Source organism: Chrysochloris asiatica, unplaced genomic scaffold (assembly GCF_000296735.1).
Source record: "Chrysochloris asiatica unplaced genomic scaffold, ChrAsi1.0 scaffold00040, whole genome shotgun sequence".
NCBI classification, from domain to species: Eukaryota; Metazoa; Chordata; class Mammalia; order Afrosoricida; family Chrysochloridae; genus Chrysochloris; species Chrysochloris asiatica.
In genome coordinates this window covers 20352659-20371610 of record NW_006408558.1, presented here as the reverse complement: position 1 = coordinate 20371610, position 18952 = coordinate 20352659, and the positions used below count along the sequence as shown (strand labels likewise).

General features: G+C 50.8%; 2 protein-coding genes across 2 annotated transcripts; one reads left to right on the top strand and one right to left on the bottom strand.

Annotated features, from left to right (window-relative positions):
• The first annotated feature begins 2620 nt into the window (after positions 1–2620).
• SAC3D1 (SAC3 domain containing 1) lies at positions 2621–4984 on the top strand. The gene is made up of 2 exons (XM_006861080.1): positions 2621–3227; positions 4479–4984. The coding sequence occupies exons 1-2, from the start codon at positions 2654–2656 to the stop codon at positions 4982–4984; spliced, it is 1080 nt and encodes a 359-aa protein (XP_006861142.1). The 5' UTR covers positions 2621–2653.
• A 502-nt stretch (positions 4985–5486) lies between these two features.
• NAALADL1 (N-acetylated alpha-linked acidic dipeptidase-like 1) lies at positions 5487–18070 on the bottom strand. Its single transcript, XM_006860951.1, has 18 exons — positions 17886–18070; positions 17630–17802; positions 17428–17549; positions 16954–17076; positions 14814–15097; positions 14621–14725; positions 13364–13449; positions 13140–13259; positions 9663–9748; positions 9448–9511; positions 9289–9356; positions 8444–8535; positions 8262–8352; positions 6777–6858; positions 6523–6696; positions 6351–6438; positions 6168–6260; positions 5487–5673 (listed from the first exon to the last, which is right to left on the bottom strand). The coding sequence occupies exons 1-18, from the start codon at positions 18068–18070 to the stop codon at positions 5487–5489; spliced, it is 2223 nt and encodes a 740-aa protein (XP_006861013.1).
• Positions 18071–18952: the final 882 nt, after the last annotated feature.

The following is an 18952-nucleotide window of genomic DNA, read 5'->3' as shown; positions in this document are numbered from 1 at the left end:
TGTGTTCCACAGTCTGCCCCTGCCCTTGTTCTGGCTGATGATATGGAGCTTTTACCACAGATGTAGTCAATTTGACTTCTGTGTATTTTATCTATGTTGTCTTAAAAAACTATTTCCAATGAAGAAGTCATTGGTCTTGCAAAATTCTATCATGCGATCTCCAGCATCATTTCTCTCACCAAGGCCATATTTTCCAACTACTGATCCTTCCTCTTTATTTCCAACCTTTGCATTCCAATCACCAGTAATGATCAATATATCTTGATTGCATGTTTGATCAATTTCAGACTGAAGAAGTTGAGAGAATTCTTCAATTTCATCATCACTGACTTTGGTAGTTGGTGTGTAAATTGCAATAATCGTGCTATTAACTGGTCTTCCTTGTTGGTGTATGGATATAATCCTATCACAGACAGTGCTGTACTTCAAGATAGATCTTGAAATGTTCTTTTTGATGATGAATGCGACAACATTCCTCTTCAATTTTGTCATTCCTGGCATTGTAAACCATGTGTCATTATCAGTCCATGTCCGTTCACTAATATATAGGATATCGATTTTTATGCATTCAATTTCATTTTTCACAATTTCTAATTTTCCTAGATTTATACTTTGTACATTTCATGTTTCGATTCTTACAGCTTTCTCTTCATTTTGAGTTGTTCCCGTCAGCAAATGAAGGTCCCGAAATCTTTATTCCATTCGTGTCATCACGGTCAACTCTACTTTGAGGAGGCAGCTCTTCCCCAGTCGTATTTTGAGTGCCTTCCAACCTGAGGGGCTCATCTTCTGGCACTGTATCTGACAATATTCTGTTGCTTGTCATCATGTTTCAATATTCAATATTCTGGTGCTGTCTGACAGTGTTCCACTGTTATTCATAAGGTTTCAGTGACTAAATATTCAGAAGTAGTCCACCTCTCCCTCCTAGTCTGTCTTTGTCTGGAAGCTCATGTGAAACCTGTCCACCATGTTTGACCCTGCTGCTACTTAAAATACGGGTGGCACAGCTTCCAGAATCCTAGCAACGTGTAAGCCACCACAGAATGACAAACTGGCAGAAGACTGGTGGCCAAGGCACCTAGTTAGACTGATAGTGTTGTTGTTAGGTGCCACTGGGTTGGTTCTGACTCATAGCAAGCCATGCACAACCGAACAAGACACAGCCTGGTCCTGTGCCATCCTCACAATTGTAGTTACTACTGAGCTCACTGTTGCACCCATAGTGTCGATCCATCTTGAGGGTCTTCCTGGGTTTCATTGACCCTTTACAACTTCTACAGGGATTGATCCCTCCTGATAATATGGCCAAAGTATGAAAGACAAGTCTCGCCAGCCTTGCTTCTAAGGAATGTACTGGCTATGCTTCATTCAAGGATAGATTTGTTCATTCTTCTGGCAGTCCATGTTGTTGTTGTTGTTGTCAGGTGCCATCGAGTAGGAACCGACTCATAGCGACCCCATGCACAGCAGAACGAAACAATGTCTGATCCTGGGCCAACCTCACTACCGCTGCCACACTTGAGTCCATCAATGATGCCACCTGGCCAATCCATCTCGTTAGGGGTCTTCCTCTTTTTCTCTGGCCCTCCATCTTACCCAGCATGACATCCTTCTCCAGCGACTGTTTCCTCCGGACAATATGTCCAAAGTATGAGAGACGAAGCTTAGCCATCTTGGCCTCCGAGGAGCACTCTGGTTGCACTTCTTCCAAAACGGATCTATTGGTTCTTTTGGCAGTCCATGGCACTTTCAGTATTCTCCTCCAACACAACTCAAAGGCATCAATTCTTCTACGATCTTCCTTATTCACCTGGGAGTCCATAGTATATCCAATATTCTTCACCAACATGATAATTCAAAGGCATCAATTATTTTTGGTCTTCATTATTCATTGTCCAGTTTTTACATGCATATAGTGAGGTGTTTGAAAATACCATTGTGCACAGCACCTTAGTCCTCAAAGTGGTGTTTTTGCTTATTAACACTTTAAAGAGGTCTTTTGCAGCAGGTTTTCCTAAATAAATATTTAGGGGGAAAGAATGATAAAGACGAACCTAAAGTAAGAGCACTCAGTTTGGGGAGATCCAAATGGTGCTGTGGGTTAAAGTCAGCAGTCCAAATGTACCAGCAGCTCTGTGGGAGAAAGATGAGGCTGTTTGCCTTCATGGAAATTTACAGTCTCGAAAACCCTACGGAGCAGTTGTATTCCGCCCTACTGGCAGAGTCAAAATGGACTTGAAGTAAGACCAAAGGAAATATTCAATGGGTTGGAACCAAGGAAAACGGGAGGGCGTGATCCCAGTCCTTCACCACCTATTTAGCGATTGGTTGCGGAAGAAACTACAAACCGATGCATCATGGGAGTAAGCCACTTACTAGTTAAAAACATTAAGGGGGAGGGGAAATCAAGAGGTTGCGTGCAGTGCGTCATGGGGAGTGTTAGAGGGACGGACTACAACGCAGTGCATCTCGGGAGGCCGTCTCAACGCTTTGAGTGATCACGGGATCGGTGAGCGTCTGGTGGTGGGTGGGGACGCGAGCGGGAGGCGGGCCTAACCGGGAGCCGCTGGCCGAGATAGTGATTGTCGCCCGGGATGCTGAGCTGGCCGTCCGGGATGCTGATCGCCATCCCTCTCCTCGCAGCCCGCCCATGCCCGACTTCGACTTGCCAGTGGGCACGTGCCCAGACCTATGTCCGGCGGCTGAGCGTGCCCAGCGCGAAAGGGAGCGCCGCCTGCACCGCTTCGAGGTGGCGCCCGGGTGCCGCGGGGACCAGCCCCGAGCCGACCCGCAACGCGCGGTGAAGGAGTACAGCCGGCCGGCCGCCGGCAAGCCCCGGCCCCCGCCGAGCCAGCTGCGACCCCCGCGCGTTCTGCTGACTGTCGTGCGCTACCTGGCTGGCGAGGTGGCCGAGCGCGCCGACGCGTCCCGCGCCGAAGTGGCTAGTTTCGTGGCAGATCGGCTGCGCGCAGTGCGGCTAGACCTAGCCTGGCAGAGTGCGGACGACGCCGAGGTGGCCGCGGTGCTGGAGGCGGCGCTGGCCACACTGCTAGCCGTGGTGGCGCGGCTCGGGCCCGACTCCATGCACGGGCCCGCGGACCGGGGACTGCTGCAAACCCAAGTGCAGGAGAGCTTCGGCTCACTGCGGCGTTGCTACGCTCGGGGAACAGTGCCGCACCCGCGTCAGGCCGCCTTCCAGGGCCTCTTTCTGCTCTTTAACCTGGGTGAGTGGTGCCGACGGTGGGGGAGAACTCAGGGGCCGTGGGCCCTGTCCTCCATGACGACACCGGATGTTGGGAAGGGAAGGAGGAGCCATCAGCACCCTCCCCAAGGGAACCAGGGGCACTTGGTAAATTTGTGTTGTCACTGCACAAGATTCCTGGAGCCCTAACATGTTGCTTTGGACCTTCCCCTTTCCACCTCTTGGTCTCAGTTTTCTGTGATGAAAGTATAGAGGGGGCGGTATTGGAATGGGGAAGGCAGCTTGGATAGTGGTTTTCAAAATTTTAACACCTGCTCCCAGTCTGTTGTATAACGACCAAGGACATACATATATGCCCATGAACATACATGAGACATGTTTCTAATCATTAGATCCTTACTATGGGCGGTGCGTTCTGATTCTAGCCCATCTAATTGTAATAAAATACCCACTGATGTAATAAAACTAGAAGCCCGAGTTCACAAAATGACCAGTGTCCATGTCACTCCTGGAAGACTTGTCCATCCCAGGTGGTCAGGGAGAGGCATAGTAGCACCATGTGGTGTGTCAGGCTCTGGCTAGGTTTGAAGCTAGAAACTTGGCTTTGGAACCGTCTTAGGCATGTTTTTCAATGATCTGAGCCCCACTATCCCCTATGTGTAAACACTACCCACATTCTGTCAGTGGTATAAGGATGTAGTCTGTTTCAAGGAGCCTACAACCTCTGCCTGGTGGGGCGCTGTGGGTTAATGCTCCAGACTGCAAAGCCGTTTGAACTTCAAGGTTGACAGTTCAAGTTTACCAGCTGCTCCTCGGAAACCCTATACAGGACTGCTATGGGTTGGAACCAACTTGATGGCACTTCACAACAGCAATAACCTCTGCCAGTTCTGATAGCTTAGTGGTTACGAATGGGGCTGTGATTCGCAAGGTCAGCAGTTCGAAACTACCAGCTCTTCTGCAGGAGAAAGATGAGGCTTTCTGCTCCCGTAAAGATTTACAGCCTCAGAAACCCTGTACAGGGTCGCTATGAATCGGAACCAACTCCACGGCACATAACCAACCAACCAATCACAACCTCTGCCATCCATAAGAATCTGGACTGGGAAGAGGCTGATACTGAATTTAGCCTTTTAGAGAAGGGAAAATCGGCTTTGCCTAGGCAAGGGGAAATGGTCAGAGGATGTGGGTGTGACTGACGGTTTGAGGGTGTAGAAGGTGGGTGTGATTCAGGAAGGTCCTGGTGTCCTTATTGTGGCTTCTGCCTTCCCAGGCTCCCTGGAGGCCCTGCACGAGGTTCTGCAACTGCCCGCCACTTTGCGCGCCTGTCCGCCCCTTCGCACAGCCCTGGCCATCGATGCTGCCTTTCGGGAGGGCAACACTGCCCGTCTGTTTCGTCTGCTCCGGACCCTGACCTACTTGCCGAGCTGTGCTGTGCATGGTCACATGGCCCAAGCCCGACGCAGAGCCCTGACCCGCCTCGCTCGTGCCCTTAGCACCCCCAAGGGCCAGACCCTGCCCCTGGGCTTCATGGTCCACCTGTTGGCCCTGGATGGAGCCGACGAGGCCCGGGACCTGTGCCAGGCACATGGGCTGCCCTTAGACGGGGAGGAGGGAGTTGTGTTCCTGAGGGGTCGGTACAAGGAAGAAGGGCAGCCACATGCAGGGTCCTGCCACCTGCTGGTGGACAGCAAACTTCGAGGTCGCACCCTAGAAGACGTGATCATGGCAGAAGAGGAAGATAAGGTTACAGACAGACCCACGTCCCCAGTGCCATGAGTCCCCAGAGCCCCAGGACTAGGCAGAGCCATTAGGATTTCAGGTAATAAAAGGGATTTGTTTAAGGGCCAGTAGCTAGACTTGGTTTATTTGGAGGAATCAGGAAAAGGTTGAGACATGTTAAGGGTATGAGGGAAGGAACCCAGTCTGGGCAAGTTCCTATCACCATGGGCCTCAGTTTCCCCTCTGGGTTGGCATCAAGTGTCCCACTTCACCCACTACCTGGTGGTGGGTGGTGGTGGTACCACTTTTCATCACCTTCCCAGTCTCCTGCCCTCACTCTGCTAACCAAGAGCCAGGATGAAGGAGATTTTCAGCCGGGACTTGTCTCTCATTCTCCTTGATCTCCACCACTGGGGAGACTCCAAGCGGCTGTCTCAAAGGCTGGTGAAGGACCTGTGGTAATACCTTCTTCCTGAAGACCCAGACACACCCTAGGAAGGGGGAGTGGCAGGGCTAGGACAAAGGGTAGTAGTGGGGAGCTGAAGAAAGGGGACTGGGGTCAGAGATCCCCCACAGGCCTCAGGGTGGCAGCTGCGCCTTCCAAAGCTGCCACCACGATGCTGAACTGCCTCGCCACCTCAGCCCAGGCTGTAGATCCAGGGGCTGTGGCCATGGCCTTGGAGCAGGCATTGGCCAGGCCCGGGAATGTGGCGACGCTTCCTGTGCGGGGCGCCCAGAGCACGTGGCTGACAGGAGAAATGGGAAGGATCAGGGCCAGGAAAAGGATAGCTTTGCCTGGAATGGATTCCACCCTACCAGCTCCCTAGCCCCCCTGGTACACAAGGCTTAGAATCATTCACATCAGTTCGACGCCCCACATAAACGGAATCAGAATCTACACTTAAACCAGATCCTCAGGTGATTCTTCCAGATTCTGATTCAGTCGATCAGGGGTGGAAAAAGCGCTCTCAGCAGGAAGTGGAACTGAAATGAGCCAGTTAAAAGCCCTGGTCTGAAAGCTGGGTCTTTTGGTGGAAGTGGGAGCTGTTAGTCCCAGCTCATGGGGAGACCTTAGGGTTTGCCTTCTAGCCCCTCACAGAGCCACCAATTGTCCCAAAAAGTTGAGCAAGCTCCCAAGGCCAGAGCATTTCTGAAGTACTCCATCCCCTCCCGTATCTGACTCCTGTGTGCCATTCTCTGTCCCACCCAGACCTTCCCAGGGGGTCTGCCACAGGCTCACTTGTAGTAGCGTTCCTCTGGGAAGGCACGAGGGTTCAGGAAGCTTCTTTCTAAGAGCATCAGCTGGTCATTAAGCATCCGGACCTGCAGGGGGCTAGAGCAGGTGGGTCCTGCCAGTCACTCTGGAGCCAGAAGCCCTAGACAACAACCCCCTCCTGGACCCCCACTCTCTGCCTTTGCTCACTCGGGGTTGCCTTTTTGCAGCGCCAACATTCTTTGGTTCAAGGCTGCTGAAGCATCCTCAAATTTCTGCACTGCATTCACCAGGGGGCCTGCAGGGAAGAGCTGGAAATTTAGGCCTGGGATGCACACGTTCCCCCTCTCCCACCACGACTTCCTGTAAGGAGGCTCCATACCCAGGCTAATGCTGTGTTGCTCCAACAGGGTCCCAAGGTCCTTTTGGGCAGCCTGCAGGAAGGTGCGGAGGGTCTCACTGTAGTCACTGACGTTGAGGGGCAGGAAGAGGCTGTCACTGAGGCGAAGCAGCACGTTCCCTGCTGTCTGGGCCACAGCCTGGTGGCTGCTGAAACCTGCAGGGACAGCAACAAGGCCAGGGCTCGACACACACTCCTCAGCCCCAGGAAGCCCACTCCTCAGCCCCCTTCCTTACCAGGGTCCAGAAACTTGTCCACGTAACCGAACGTATCGAAAGCTGTGTGATAGGTGGGGTAGATCCGGGCTGAGGTTTTGCTCTAGAGGAACAAGGCCGAGAAAGCAAGTGCTTGGGATGGGAAGTGGAAGATGCTACAGTGTACAGTTGGGCATTCAGTGAAATCCTTGCATGTCCAAGAGATAGCTTCTGGGATTGCCACTTCACAGAGATGGAAACAGAGGCCCAGAGAGGTTAAATAACCTGTTTGACATCACTAAGCTAACAAGGGGCAGAGCTGACCTAGGTGCCAGTTTCACATGAAGGAAAAGAGCCTGTGTTTTGGAGTCAGCTAAGGGAGTTCAAATCCTAGGTCCACACCAGGAGTTTTGTGGGTGGGGAGGGTGAGAGAGTCCGAAAAGGGAGATGTAAACTGGCCTCTGCCTCCCTTCTCATTCCCCCTGCACCCTCCAGAGCTGTAAATCCTCGTGGTCTTCAATGGTATTTCTGCAATTCTGAGATGCACATTTTCCCCTGGAAAGATCTCGGAAAACAGTATCTTCTTACAGTCAGTGATACTCTACAAGTCACCGGCAGCTTTTTTTCTTTTTTCAGAATAGTGTACAAAATAACGGTGTAGCTAAATTTGATAAAATAATATAGATAGGCCTAATGTGGATCAACTATCAACACTCATGGAAGCAGCAGTCAAGAATCAAACGCCGTATTACATCAGGCAAATCTGCTGCACAGGAACTTTTTAAAGTGTTGAAGAGCAAAGCTGTCAGCTTGAGGACTAAGGTGCGCCTGATCCAAGCCATGGTATTATCAATAACCTCATATACATGCGAAAGCTGGACAGTGAATAAGGAAGATCATAGAAGAAATGATGCTTTTGAGTTACGGTGTTGGAGGAGAATATTGAAAGTGCCATGGGCTGCCAAAAGAACCAACAGATCTGTGTTGGAAGACGTGCATCCAGAGTGTTCCTTGGAGGCCAGGATGGCCAAACTTGTCTCTCATATTTCGGACATATTGTCAGAAGGGACCAGTCGCTGGAGAAGGATATCATGTTTGGTTAGGTGTAGGGTAAGAGAAAAAGAGGAAGACCCCCAACGAGATGGATTGGTAAAGTGGCAGCATCAATGGGCTCAAGCATGGCAACAATTATGAGGTCGGCCCAGGACTGGGCAGTGTTTCATTCTGTTGTGCATAGGGTCGCTATGAGTTGGTACCAACTCAATGGCACCTAACAACAATAATGTGGCACTGTGGGCTAATGCTTCAGACTGCAAAGTCGTTTGAACTGCAAGGTTGGTGGTTCAAGCTCACCAGCTGCTCCTTTGAAACCCTTTACAGGGTCGCTATGGTTCAGAATCGACTCTACGGCAGTTAACAACAAATATGGTCAAAGAGGTTACAAAACTTGGTTCACACACTGAATGATAGTCAGACTCTAGGGCTCATGGAGCATGGTACCAAAGTGGGAACAGGGTGCCCGCTTACCCGATCATAGGTGTAGGCAATGTCCATGGAGGAGATGCCCAGAAAGTGAAGGAAGGGTGCGTAGTCACTGCCAGCTCCCAGGGAGCCAAGGCTTTAGAAAGGAAGAAGGCCAGGTTGGAGGATACTAGATAAACATGAGGGCTGGCAGCCCACCCATAGCCTCCTTCTGGCCCCTGGCTCACCTGGGGATCAGGCCATATACAGAGCTGCTTCGATTGAAGTACCGGATCCAGTTGTCATAGATACTGAGGCCTCTGGGACCTGGGGCAGGGACCTGGCAGGAGCAGAAAGCTGCCTCAGTGGGAGCCCATGGGCCCTGCCTCAGCCCCAACTACAAGGCCCACTCCACTCCAGTCCACCCTCACTCCAAACACAAACTTATTGCTGTAAAGTTGGTTCTGACTCAGCACCCTCACAGGGCACAGGAGAAATGTCCCATAGGGCTTCTAAGGTGGTAAATCTGTAAGGAAGTAGACTGCCCCATCTTTCTCCTGAAGAGCGGCTGGAGGGTTGGAATCACTGACCTTTTGGTTAGCAGCCAAGTTCTTAACTACTGTACCACCAGGGCACCATACTGCACCTACTGTCTCATTCACAACAATAGTAAAAATCTGACTCCTTTGTGTGTTAATGACAAATGTCTGGCAGTAACAAACTCTGAGGAGCAGCCAGGTGAGGGTAACAGTGGTGGCTGGGGTGACGTGTCTGTGAGGCTGGACCATTATCCTCAGCAGTTTGGCACTTGTATCATGATGAAATCTTTCTCCATCCTGTGGTCATCATCTGTCTTCTCATAATTTTTTTTTTTTTTTGGAAACTTATTAAGTGCTGTCAAGTCGTCTCCAACTCATAGTGACTCTATATAGGGTTTCCAAGGAATGGCTGGTGGGTTTGAACAGCTGACCTTGGGCTAACTGCCCTGTGCTGATTGTACAGCATCACTTTGGAACCTAACCAAGTCAGTAAGTGAGGAGTGGGTGCAGTCTAGCCCACCTACCCAGCTCCCCTTAGCCCCGCCCCTTTCCACCTGTTTTGCTGAAGAGAAGATGACACTCTGGACTGGAGGTGTCCCCTGTGCCCTCAGGGTAGCATTGGCTGCAGGAAATACAGAGAAAGACTACTCAGAGTCAGCCCCCTCTTTGCAACCCACCCACCCCACCCTAAGAGTTAGCCTAAGCCCCCACACCAAAGACCGCAATGTCCACATTGATGTAGGCCACAGCGCGTTCCTGCAGCTTGCTGAAGAATTCCTGTAGAGGAGATCCACCGCCCTGTCAGCCTGGGCTCCCTGTCCCACAACACCCCTAGGGCCCCGTCAGCCTGGGCTCCCTGTCCCACAACCCCCCTAGGGCCCCGTCAGCCTGGGCTCCCTGTCCCACAACCCCCCTAGGGCCCCCACACCTCTGTGAATTCAGTGGAACCTATGAGCCCGAACTCCTTGGCCCCCCAGCTGGCAAACACAATTGATCTGCGAGGACGCCAGGTGCCTAGAGGGGAGTAGAGATTGGAGACCTTTGGGGGGATGGGAATGTGGTGATGAGAGACAGAACAACCAGTAATGGAACCAACACTCCTCTTCCTTTTTCCATCCTCCCTCTGCTGTGACCACACACACACACACACACACACACACACACACACACACATACAAGGCTACCACCAACACTAGCCTCCCTTGGCCAGGTGGTTCTTTCTACAGAATGCCTACCACTTCTCTCTCTCTCTCCCCTCTGACTCTCCACTCCAACTGCCCTATATGCAGCCTGGGCAAATCTGGCCCAGAGCCTTCACCAGGTGATAATAACCATAATATACCTGCATTAAGTCAGTCCTCACAGCAACCCTCAAGGGAGGTACTATCCTTGTCTCCATGTGAGGAAATGGGCCAAGTTCATAACGCACGCAGTGTTCCACAGCTGGTGAACAGCACAGCCAGGCTTCACATCCAGGTGCCTGTCTCTAGTGTCCCCAGATCTAAGCACACTGCCTCATAACATGGGACAGCCTGGCCCCCATCGCCAGGCTCTGTGCTGACATTGTTCTCAGCACAGTCACCAGCCACCTCCAGGAGGCCCCAGTGAGTCATGGCTTTCTCCCTCAACAGCTGGATACAGCTGTTCCCACCTTCTCCAGACTCCACCCTTGTGCTCCATGGCCCCCCGGGGCTCCTTACTGGCTTCCCTCCCACCTCTGGCTGCAACTCAGTCCTCTTAACCATTACTCATTCTTTCATTTTCAATTTTTTTTTTTATTTAAAGGATTAAATTGTTAACATACTCACAATTGCAAATTCCTACACTTAGTCCTGCCAAAGATGCATCACCTGAATCTAATCCTGAAAACCCCACACAGACTGAAATTGAGGGACGTTGTACAAAATAACGTCAGGACTGAGGAAGAAAACAATGAAAGAGCTCTTAGAGATGGAAGCAGACTGCCAAGACAGGCAACGTGGGACCCTAGATTGGATCCTGGACCAACGTTGTTTCTACGGCTACAAAGAACATTTGTGGTGCTGTGGGATAAAGCACCGGACCACACGGTCGGTTTGAACCATGAGGTCAGTGGTTCCAACTCACCAGCCACTCCTTGGAAATACTATACGGGGTCGCTATGACTTGGAACAGACTCGACGGCACCTAACAACAATCTTTAGGGAAGGAGACTGCCACAACATGGTTTTCCCATGGAGTGGCTGGTGAGTTGGAACCACTGACCTTTCAGTTAACCGCCAAGCACTTAGCTACTACACCACCAGGACTCCCTAAAGTAATTGTTGTTAGGTGACACTCAACTTTACCAAGCATGATCTCCTTCTGTAGGGATTGGTTCCTCTTGATAACATGTCTGAAGTATGAGAGACTAAATCTCACCGTTCCGGCTTCTAAGGACCATTCTGGTTTTACTTCTTCAAGACAGTTTGTTCTTCTGGCAGCCCATGGAACTTTTAATACTCTTCTCCAACACCATAACTCAAATGCATCAGTTCTACTGTCTTCCTTATTCATTGTCCAACCTTCACATACATTTGAGGCAATTGAAAATACCATGGCTTGGGGTTGTTGTTGTTGTTGTTGTCAGGTGCCATCGAGTCGGAACCGACTCATAGTGACCCCATGCACAACAGAACGAAACAATGTCCGATCCTGGGCCAACCTCACTACCGCTGCCACACTTGAGTCCATCAATGATGCCACCTGGCTGATCCATATCATTGGGGGTCTTCCTCTTTTTCTCTGACCCTCAATCTTACCCAGCATGACATCCTTTTCCAACGACTGTTTCCTCCGGACAATATGTCCAAAGTAGGAAAGACGAAGCTTAGCCATCCTGGCCTCCAAGGAGCACTCTGGCTGCACTTCCTCCAAAACATATCTATTGGTTCTTTTGACAGTCCATGGCACTTTCAATATTCTCCTCCAACACCACAACTCAAAGGCATCAATTCTTCTACGGTCTTCCTTATTCACTGTCCAGCTTTCGCATCCATATGAGGCTATTGAAAACACAATGGCCTGGGTCAGGTGCACCTTAGTCCTCAAGCTGACATCTTTGCTCTTCAATACTTTAAAAGGTTCCTGTGCAGCAGATTTGCCCAGTGCAATACGTCGTCTGATCTCTTGACTGTTGCTTCCGCGAGTGTTGATAGTTGATCCAAGAAGAATGAAGTCCTTGACAACTTCAATCTTTTCTCCATTGATAAGAATGTTGTTTATTGGTCCAGTGGTGAGGATTTTTGTTTTCTTGACATTGAGATGTAATCCATATCGAACACTGCGCTCTTTGATCTTCATCAGTAAATGTTTCAAGTCCTCTTCACTTTCAGCAATCAAGGTTGTATCATCTGCATATTGCAGGTTGTTAATGAGTCTTCCTCCAATCCTGATGCCATATGAGGCTATTGAAAACAATGGCCTGGGTCAGGTGCATCTAAGTTCTCAGACTGACATCTTGAACACTTTATAGAGGGTTTCTGAGGAGCAGCTGGTGGGTTTGAACTACCGACCTTATGGTTAGTAGTCTACTATTTATCCTACAGTGACACTCCTAGAGGAATTATGTGAAAGAGGGAGGCTGAAGAGCAGCCTCAGTCAGAGGTGACTGTGATTACAGAAGAAAGGCACAGAGATGCAACAGTGCTGGCTCACAAGATGACAGAAGGGGCCAGGGGCCAAGGAATGTGGGTGGTTTCTGGAAGCTGGAAAAATCAAGGAAACAGATTCTCCCCAGAGTTTCCAGACATAGCTGACACCTTGGTTTTAGCTCAGCAAGACCAAACTGGACTTCTAACCTCAAGAGCTATAAGATAATAAATTTTTGTTTGAAGACTCTAAACTTGTGGCAATTTATTATAGTAGCAATAGAAAACAAATATAAGTGGCTTTCTTTCCATTGCCCTCAGGGCAAACTCCAAATTTCTGGTCCTGCCTGCTCCTGGTCAGGGCCTCCTACCAGCTGCACCTCCTGCCCACACCCAGAACATCTCCTCAAGCACACAAGCAATTGCTATCTTCACACTAGCACCTTGGATGTGTTTTTATTACAGCACACATCACAATTGTCATTACATGCAGGGACTCTGGAGTGTCCACGAGGGCTTCTCCGGTGCCTGGAACTGGCCTGGCACAAACTGGTGTGCACGTGCCAATATTTGTTGAGTTGTTGTCCCCAGCTGAAGCCTTACACTACTTTGGAGACCCAGGCACCCAGAACTAGCTCCGAGACTCAATCCCACCCAGGCTAGCGCCCCAACCCTCTCTGCCCTCAGGCCCCGTGGGACTTGACACAAGTAGGTCTTGAGGACTGAGAGGAGGAGGCCGGGTCAGGAAGGGCTGGTTTGGAATCAACCAAAGGCCTTGCATGGCAGGAGGGGCTCACCCTTCTTCAGCAGGGTCCCCAGGACGCGGGAGAGCTCCAGGAGGACAGCGGTGCCGCTGCTGGGGTCCACAGCCCCATGCACCCAGCTGTCGCGGTGGTTCCCATACATCACATAACGGTCTGGCGGGAAGGAAAAGCGGAGGGTCAGAGCATCGGGACAGAATGAGGATTGGTGGAGGGTTTCAAGACAGTCCGGGGCGCATGAGCAGTGTGGTGGTGCTCACCAGGCTCCACAGACCCGCGGATGATCCCCAAGACATTGGAGGAGTTCCGCAGCTCCAGGCGGTTGTACACACTCACGTTCACCTGGCTGGGGAAGTGGAGGGCAGATCAGGGTTGTGACCCTGCACCATTCCTCCCCCAATCCAGAAAAAAAACAGGCCCAAGTAGGGAAGGAGTTGCAGACAGTTAGTGCTGGGAGCTTCTGGTTCCAACTCTCTTCAGTCACTCACTCACTCACTTGTTGTTATGTGCTGTGGAGTCGGTTCCGACTCATAGCGACCCTGTACAGGGTTTCCAAGGTTGTAAATCTTTACACGAGAGCAGAAAACTTCATCTTTCTCCCGCGGAACGGCTGGTAGTTTCTAACTGCTCACCTTGCAGTTCGCAGCCCGATTCGTAACCACTACACTACCAGAGCTCCTTACTTAGTACATACTTATTGGACAATTAGTGTATGCCCATGGAGTCCTGGTGTGGCGCTGCAGGTTAATGCGCTGGAGTGCAAAGTCCACCTGAACTACAAGGTTGTTGTTGTTGTTAAGTGCCGTTGAGTCGGTTCCGACCCATAGCGACCCTGTATAGGGTTTCCGAGGCTGTAAATCTTTACAGGAGCAGAACGCCTCATCTTTCTCTCGCGGAGCGGCTGATAGTTTTGAACTGCTGGCCTTAAGGTTTGCAGCCCGATTCATAACCACTACGCTACCAGAGCTCCTTGAACTGCAAGGTAGGTGGTTCAAACTCACTAGCCTCTCCTCAGAAACCCTATACAGGGTCTCTATGGGTCAGAACTGATTCCATGGCACTTAACAATAGCAACAACAACATCCCCACGTCATACCCTTGTTCTAGGCAAAGAATAAGACAGCTTCGGACCGGGTCATCGAGGAAGTGAAGAAGAGGAGAAAAGGGCTGAGGGTCTTAACAAGTTGATGTGTGTAGGAGCAGACCCTGGCCACACAGGAGGGGTGGCCCAGATGGCTAGACAAACCACAGTGGTCATGGGGAAGGGTGTTTCCAGGTGCGGTGCAGGAACAGCAACTGCAGAGGGGCATGGCTGGCAGGAAAGTGTAGGGGTCCGCGATGATGTGGGGAAGAGCGGGAGGGGTTTCATGAGGCCTTGTGGCCTCCGCATCTGTTTCACTGGCAGATGTTTTGGAGTGGGGAGAGGAGAGAAGTGAAATGGAAAGCCAGGCCACAAAGTGGGAAGAGGGATAAACAAGAAGAGGAGAGGACCAGCTGGAGAAGTGGGTCCCACTCACCTGTTGGCTTGAAAATGCCCATCAGGCCGGAAGCCAGGCCCCAGTCTGTAGTCACATCCCAGGGCTCCCTGCCAGGCTGTTGGTGCCAGAGTTCCCTGGAGGTTACTGGAGAGCAGGGGAGACTTCGGAGTGGGTGTGGGGTTAAAATTGGGGGAATCTGGGAGTTAGAGGGGATGCCAGGGTACAAGCTCACCAGAGCAGCGATTTTGCGTCCTCAAAGCCAATGGGCTGGGTGGGAATTGGGGGAAATCCAGAGACAGTGGCAGGGTCCAGGCGGAAAGAGGAGTGCTTGGCAGGAAGGTAAGGAGTCAGGGAATCCCCAAAATACTCATAGTAGGAGCCCCGCTCCACCCCCGAGGGAGGCAGGCCCCATGAATAGGGAAAAGTCTCGTTGGGTAAGCTCTGGCCATCGTTGATGTCAGCTGGGTCGGTGTACACCAGCACTCCAGTCACCCCGTGCTTGGCGGCATTCAGGGCCTGCAGGGGGCAGAGGAGGCTAAGCATCGAAGGACTTCCTACACCTGTTTCTTCCTCCTAGGGACAGAGCTATTGCCCCAGGCAAGCTGGGGTTTGCATTAGGCAAATATTGCCTGTAACACAAAGACTGGAAACAGCCAGATATGTGCCAGCAATTCTGGGTAAATTGACCAGCCACATCTGCATAAAGACAAGAACTTAGTGTATGTACCACTGATCCAGAATGATCACCAGGATTCATTAGGGTAAAAAAGCATGACCCTTATATCAAAGGGGGCAGGAAATAAGAATATATGTTCCCAGATACTTCTCCCATAAGAAAACTGGGTCATTGTCATCAAGTAATAAAAGTGGTCATCTTCTTGAACAGTGTGGCTAGAGGAAGATTTTTTTACTATAACTTTCCCACAGATGCATAGATGAACAGATATTTTGCCCCAGGATGGGATAGGCTTAAAGTCGCATCCATATTTGATTTCGATGATTCAGACCTGATGTTAATGAAGACTTTGGGGATGGTGTAATAGGATGCATTTTTTGCATGTGGCAAGGACATGAAATTTAGGGGGCCACAAAGTGGAATGTTATGGATTGAATTATGTGGTATAAACCCTAAGGTATATTTTGAGTCAGTCTCTTTGAGCTATAAGAGATTAAGCAAGCAAGCAGAGATGAGATAGGATAAATGCTGTGCCATGTGGAGATATGGGTTCCTTATAAGTCAGAGTCTGGATAAACATTGGACTAGTAACTGCAGGATTGGTAGTTCAAACCCACCAGTCATTCTCAGAAGCCCTATATTGTTGTTGTTAAGTGCTGTCGAATTGGTTCCAACCCATAGTGACCCTGATTTGGGCTTCCAAGGAGCAGCTGATAAGCTCGAACCACCAACCTTGTGATTCATACTAACTTTGCAGTCCAGAGCATTAATCCACAGCACCACAACAGAAATCCTACGGTGGTGGTGGTGGGGGTGTACTGTGTAGTCAGTTACGACTGCATAGGGTTTCTGAGGCTGTAAATCTTTATGGGAGCAGAAAGCCTCATCTTTCTCTCACGGCATGGCTGGTAGTTTCAAATGGCTGACTTTGAGGTTAGCAGACTGACTCCTAACCACTACAGTACCATAGACATGTAATGTTGTTGTTGTTATGTGCCATGGAGTCGGTTCCGACTCATAGCGACCCTACACAGGGTTTCCGAGGCTGTAAATCTTTATGGGAGCAGACCACCTCATCTTTCTCCCGTGGAGCTGCTGGTAATTTCGAACTGCTGACCTTGCGGCTCGCAGCCCGATTCGTAACCACTACGCTAGAGCTCCTTGTAATACCTAGTCCAAAATTTTAATTGAAAAATAAACAAAAACAAAAAAAGCGGAGGGGACAAGATGAAGGATTTAATTTGAATATTCAAAAGAATGTCTTGGAAGGAAGACTTAACCCAAGCCCTTTATTTTGGAAAGCTCAGAGAGGTTAGGGAAGGCAACCAAGGTCACAGAGCAAGTCATGGTACAACATGCACACCAGCTGCCATCCAGTTGGCTCTAACTCACAGTGAGTGTCAGGGAGTGTATCTGTATCGTGTGTGAGTGGACCTGCTTCCAGCGGCTATTTTCCAGATCTCCAGGCATTTCTCCCACAATGCCTCTGGGAGAACTTGAACCACCAACCTTTCTATTAGTAGTCAAGTGCTTAACTGTTTACACCATCCAGGGACTTGGAGTTCAGCTTTTCTGTACATGCCTACTCCCTGCCCCACCAGCCCAAGGTGCAGCATTCAGTTCAATTCGTCCCTTCCCCTCCATGGTCAGCCCCTCTCCCCAGCCCAGGCCCCCTGCATTAGGGGCTGGTGCTTACCTTGGCCCCACGCCCAGCACCTCCATAGCGGGTCAGGGCAATGGTGCCATTGAGATTGATGCCCTGAGACTGTAGCGCCCTAAAATCATCTTCTGTGCCCCGGTTGGCATAGACCAGGAGGCCCTAGGTCAAAGGGGAGGTGATCCTCAGAATGGGGTCCAGGGAAGGGCAGGAGAGGGAGAGGAGAGGGAGGGCTGAGTGGTAGGATTATAGGTGGTAGGATTCAGATTCTGTTTGATCCCAGAGTCCAGCTGGATTTCTTCTGTGTCCAGGTGCCCATATCAGACCTGACCTTGGGCAAGAGCCTTTAGGGTTTGTTGAATGACTAAGTGATGGAGGAAAGGAATGGTAAGGAAATGCAGAGGTGACTCATTCTGAATGCTGAGCCCTGTGGGGGAACTTGTCCTTGCTGTCACTGGGGCAGAGTGGGGGCTGGGAAGAGGGGGACAGAGAGGAAAGTGCATCCCAGCTCACCTGCGGGGTCCCAGGGGGAGCATAGGCAGCATAGGGTGGCACCACATCAGGACCTCCTTGTTCCCCAGTCAGATTCTCCTCTGTCTGGCGGCAGGAGAAGAGGATGTTTCCAGTGGGGCTCACTATGGAGGGGTGCAGTGTCAGGGGTGGCCGAGCAGTTCCCACTCCCCACAGGCAGTCTCATACCTGGGCGGGACCTTACCCACAGTCACGCGGTTGGGCTTCCCCGGGCTGGGGAAGGACAGCAGCACCTCGTATGTGGAGACCTCGGCCGCATCCAGGCCAGACGCAGGGTCCCTCCAGCGCTGCAGCAGCAATTGCACCAGCTCCTCATCCTGGGGGCTGGTGGCCAGGTGGGGCTCTCTGGCAAGTTCTCTGCAGGTGGCAGGGGGAGGGGCAGGGGCAGCGTCAGGGAGGGGCCTCTGGGTAAACAGGACAGGCGCCGACAAGCTTCTTACCTCAAGTTCTCCCGGATCCTGCTGGCCTCCAGTTGTCCCATGACGGTGTTCAGGACCTCCATATCCAGGTCCTGGTGGGCTGGTGGGTCGGTCCCTTTGGGGATAGCAAAGTGGCCCAGGATGATCCCCAGACCCAAGAGAGCAACAGCCCCCACCCCCACCCCCAGCCACTTGGTCCACTTCATCCTATGGCGTTTGGGCCAGCTGGGGTGGCCCTGGTTAGCACTCCTTATAGATGCGGTATCAAGTTCGTTAACCATTACCTCATGGGCGGCACTGCCCTTTGGCCCTGCCCAGCAGAGAGTAGGAAGCATCCTGAAGCTGGAAGCCACTGTATGTGAGGGCAATGATTGTTCACATCAGCCTCAGTTCCCACATCATCACCTGGAAAGGACTTTCTAGCACATCACATCCACACGGGGACACTGAGGCCCAGAGGGTCTCACCTGGAACTCAGAGCTCCTGTGTCTAGAACAGGGCTCAGCCTCTGCCTGACATCACTTCCTTTGTCCTTGGTGTCATTTCACTGGCCCCGCCTGCCTAATACTATCCTTGCTGGATGTAATAGGGTATTGTCTTATTTTCTTAGTTGTGAAATGAGGTTAATAGAATCTACTTCCAAAAACTATCGTGATGTTATTAAACAAAGGACCTGCAAAAATGTCTATTCCAGTGTTTGCCATATAGTGGGAGCACAGATTTTAGTCATCCCTCCTTCATCTGACACCCTAAAACTCAAAACCCAGAGCTAAAGGAAAAAGGCGGACCCAGGTGAATTTTTTGTTATCTATTGGTTCAGACTCACCAGCTGCTCCTTAGAAACCCTATACAGGGTCGCTATGAGTTGGAATTGACTTGATGGCACTTAATAACAACAATCCTGAAGGGGGTTTCGCTTATGGTAGAAGTCTTAGAAAGGGAAGCTGTTACAGAAGACAGAGGGAGAAACCCATACTTCTTTGGTAGGCAACTTCCTTCTCCATCCCCTGGACTTTTGTGGAATTCATCCATTCATTTAACCATTCATCCACGCACCCATCAATGTGCCCACCAACCATCTACCCACT

What these genes read in the sequence shown, in the direction of transcription:
- SAC3D1 (XM_006861080.1), top strand. Translation starts at nt 2,654, where the DNA reads ATGCCCGACTTCGACTTGCCAGTGGGCACGTGCCCAGACCTATGTCCG. An exon ending in CTTTCTGCTCTTTAACCTGG is followed by an intron (nt 3,228 to 4,478) that starts GTGAGTGGTGCC and finishes CTGCCTTCCCAG; the next exon opens with GCTCCCTGGAGGCCCTGCAC.
- NAALADL1 (XM_006860951.1), bottom strand. Translation starts at nt 18,070, where the DNA reads ATGAAGTGGACCAAGTGGCTGGGGGTGGGGGTGGGGGCTGTTGCTCTC. An exon ending in GTGCTGGGCGTGGGGCCAAG is followed by an intron (nt 15,098 to 16,953) that starts GTAAGCACCAGC and finishes TGCCCCCTGCAG; the next exon opens with GCCCTGAATGCCGCCAAGCA. An exon ending in GGGGACCCTGCTGAAGAAGG is followed by an intron (nt 9,749 to 13,139) that starts GTGAGCCCCTCC and finishes ACTCCCCTCTAG; the next exon opens with GCACCTGGCGTCCTCGCAGA.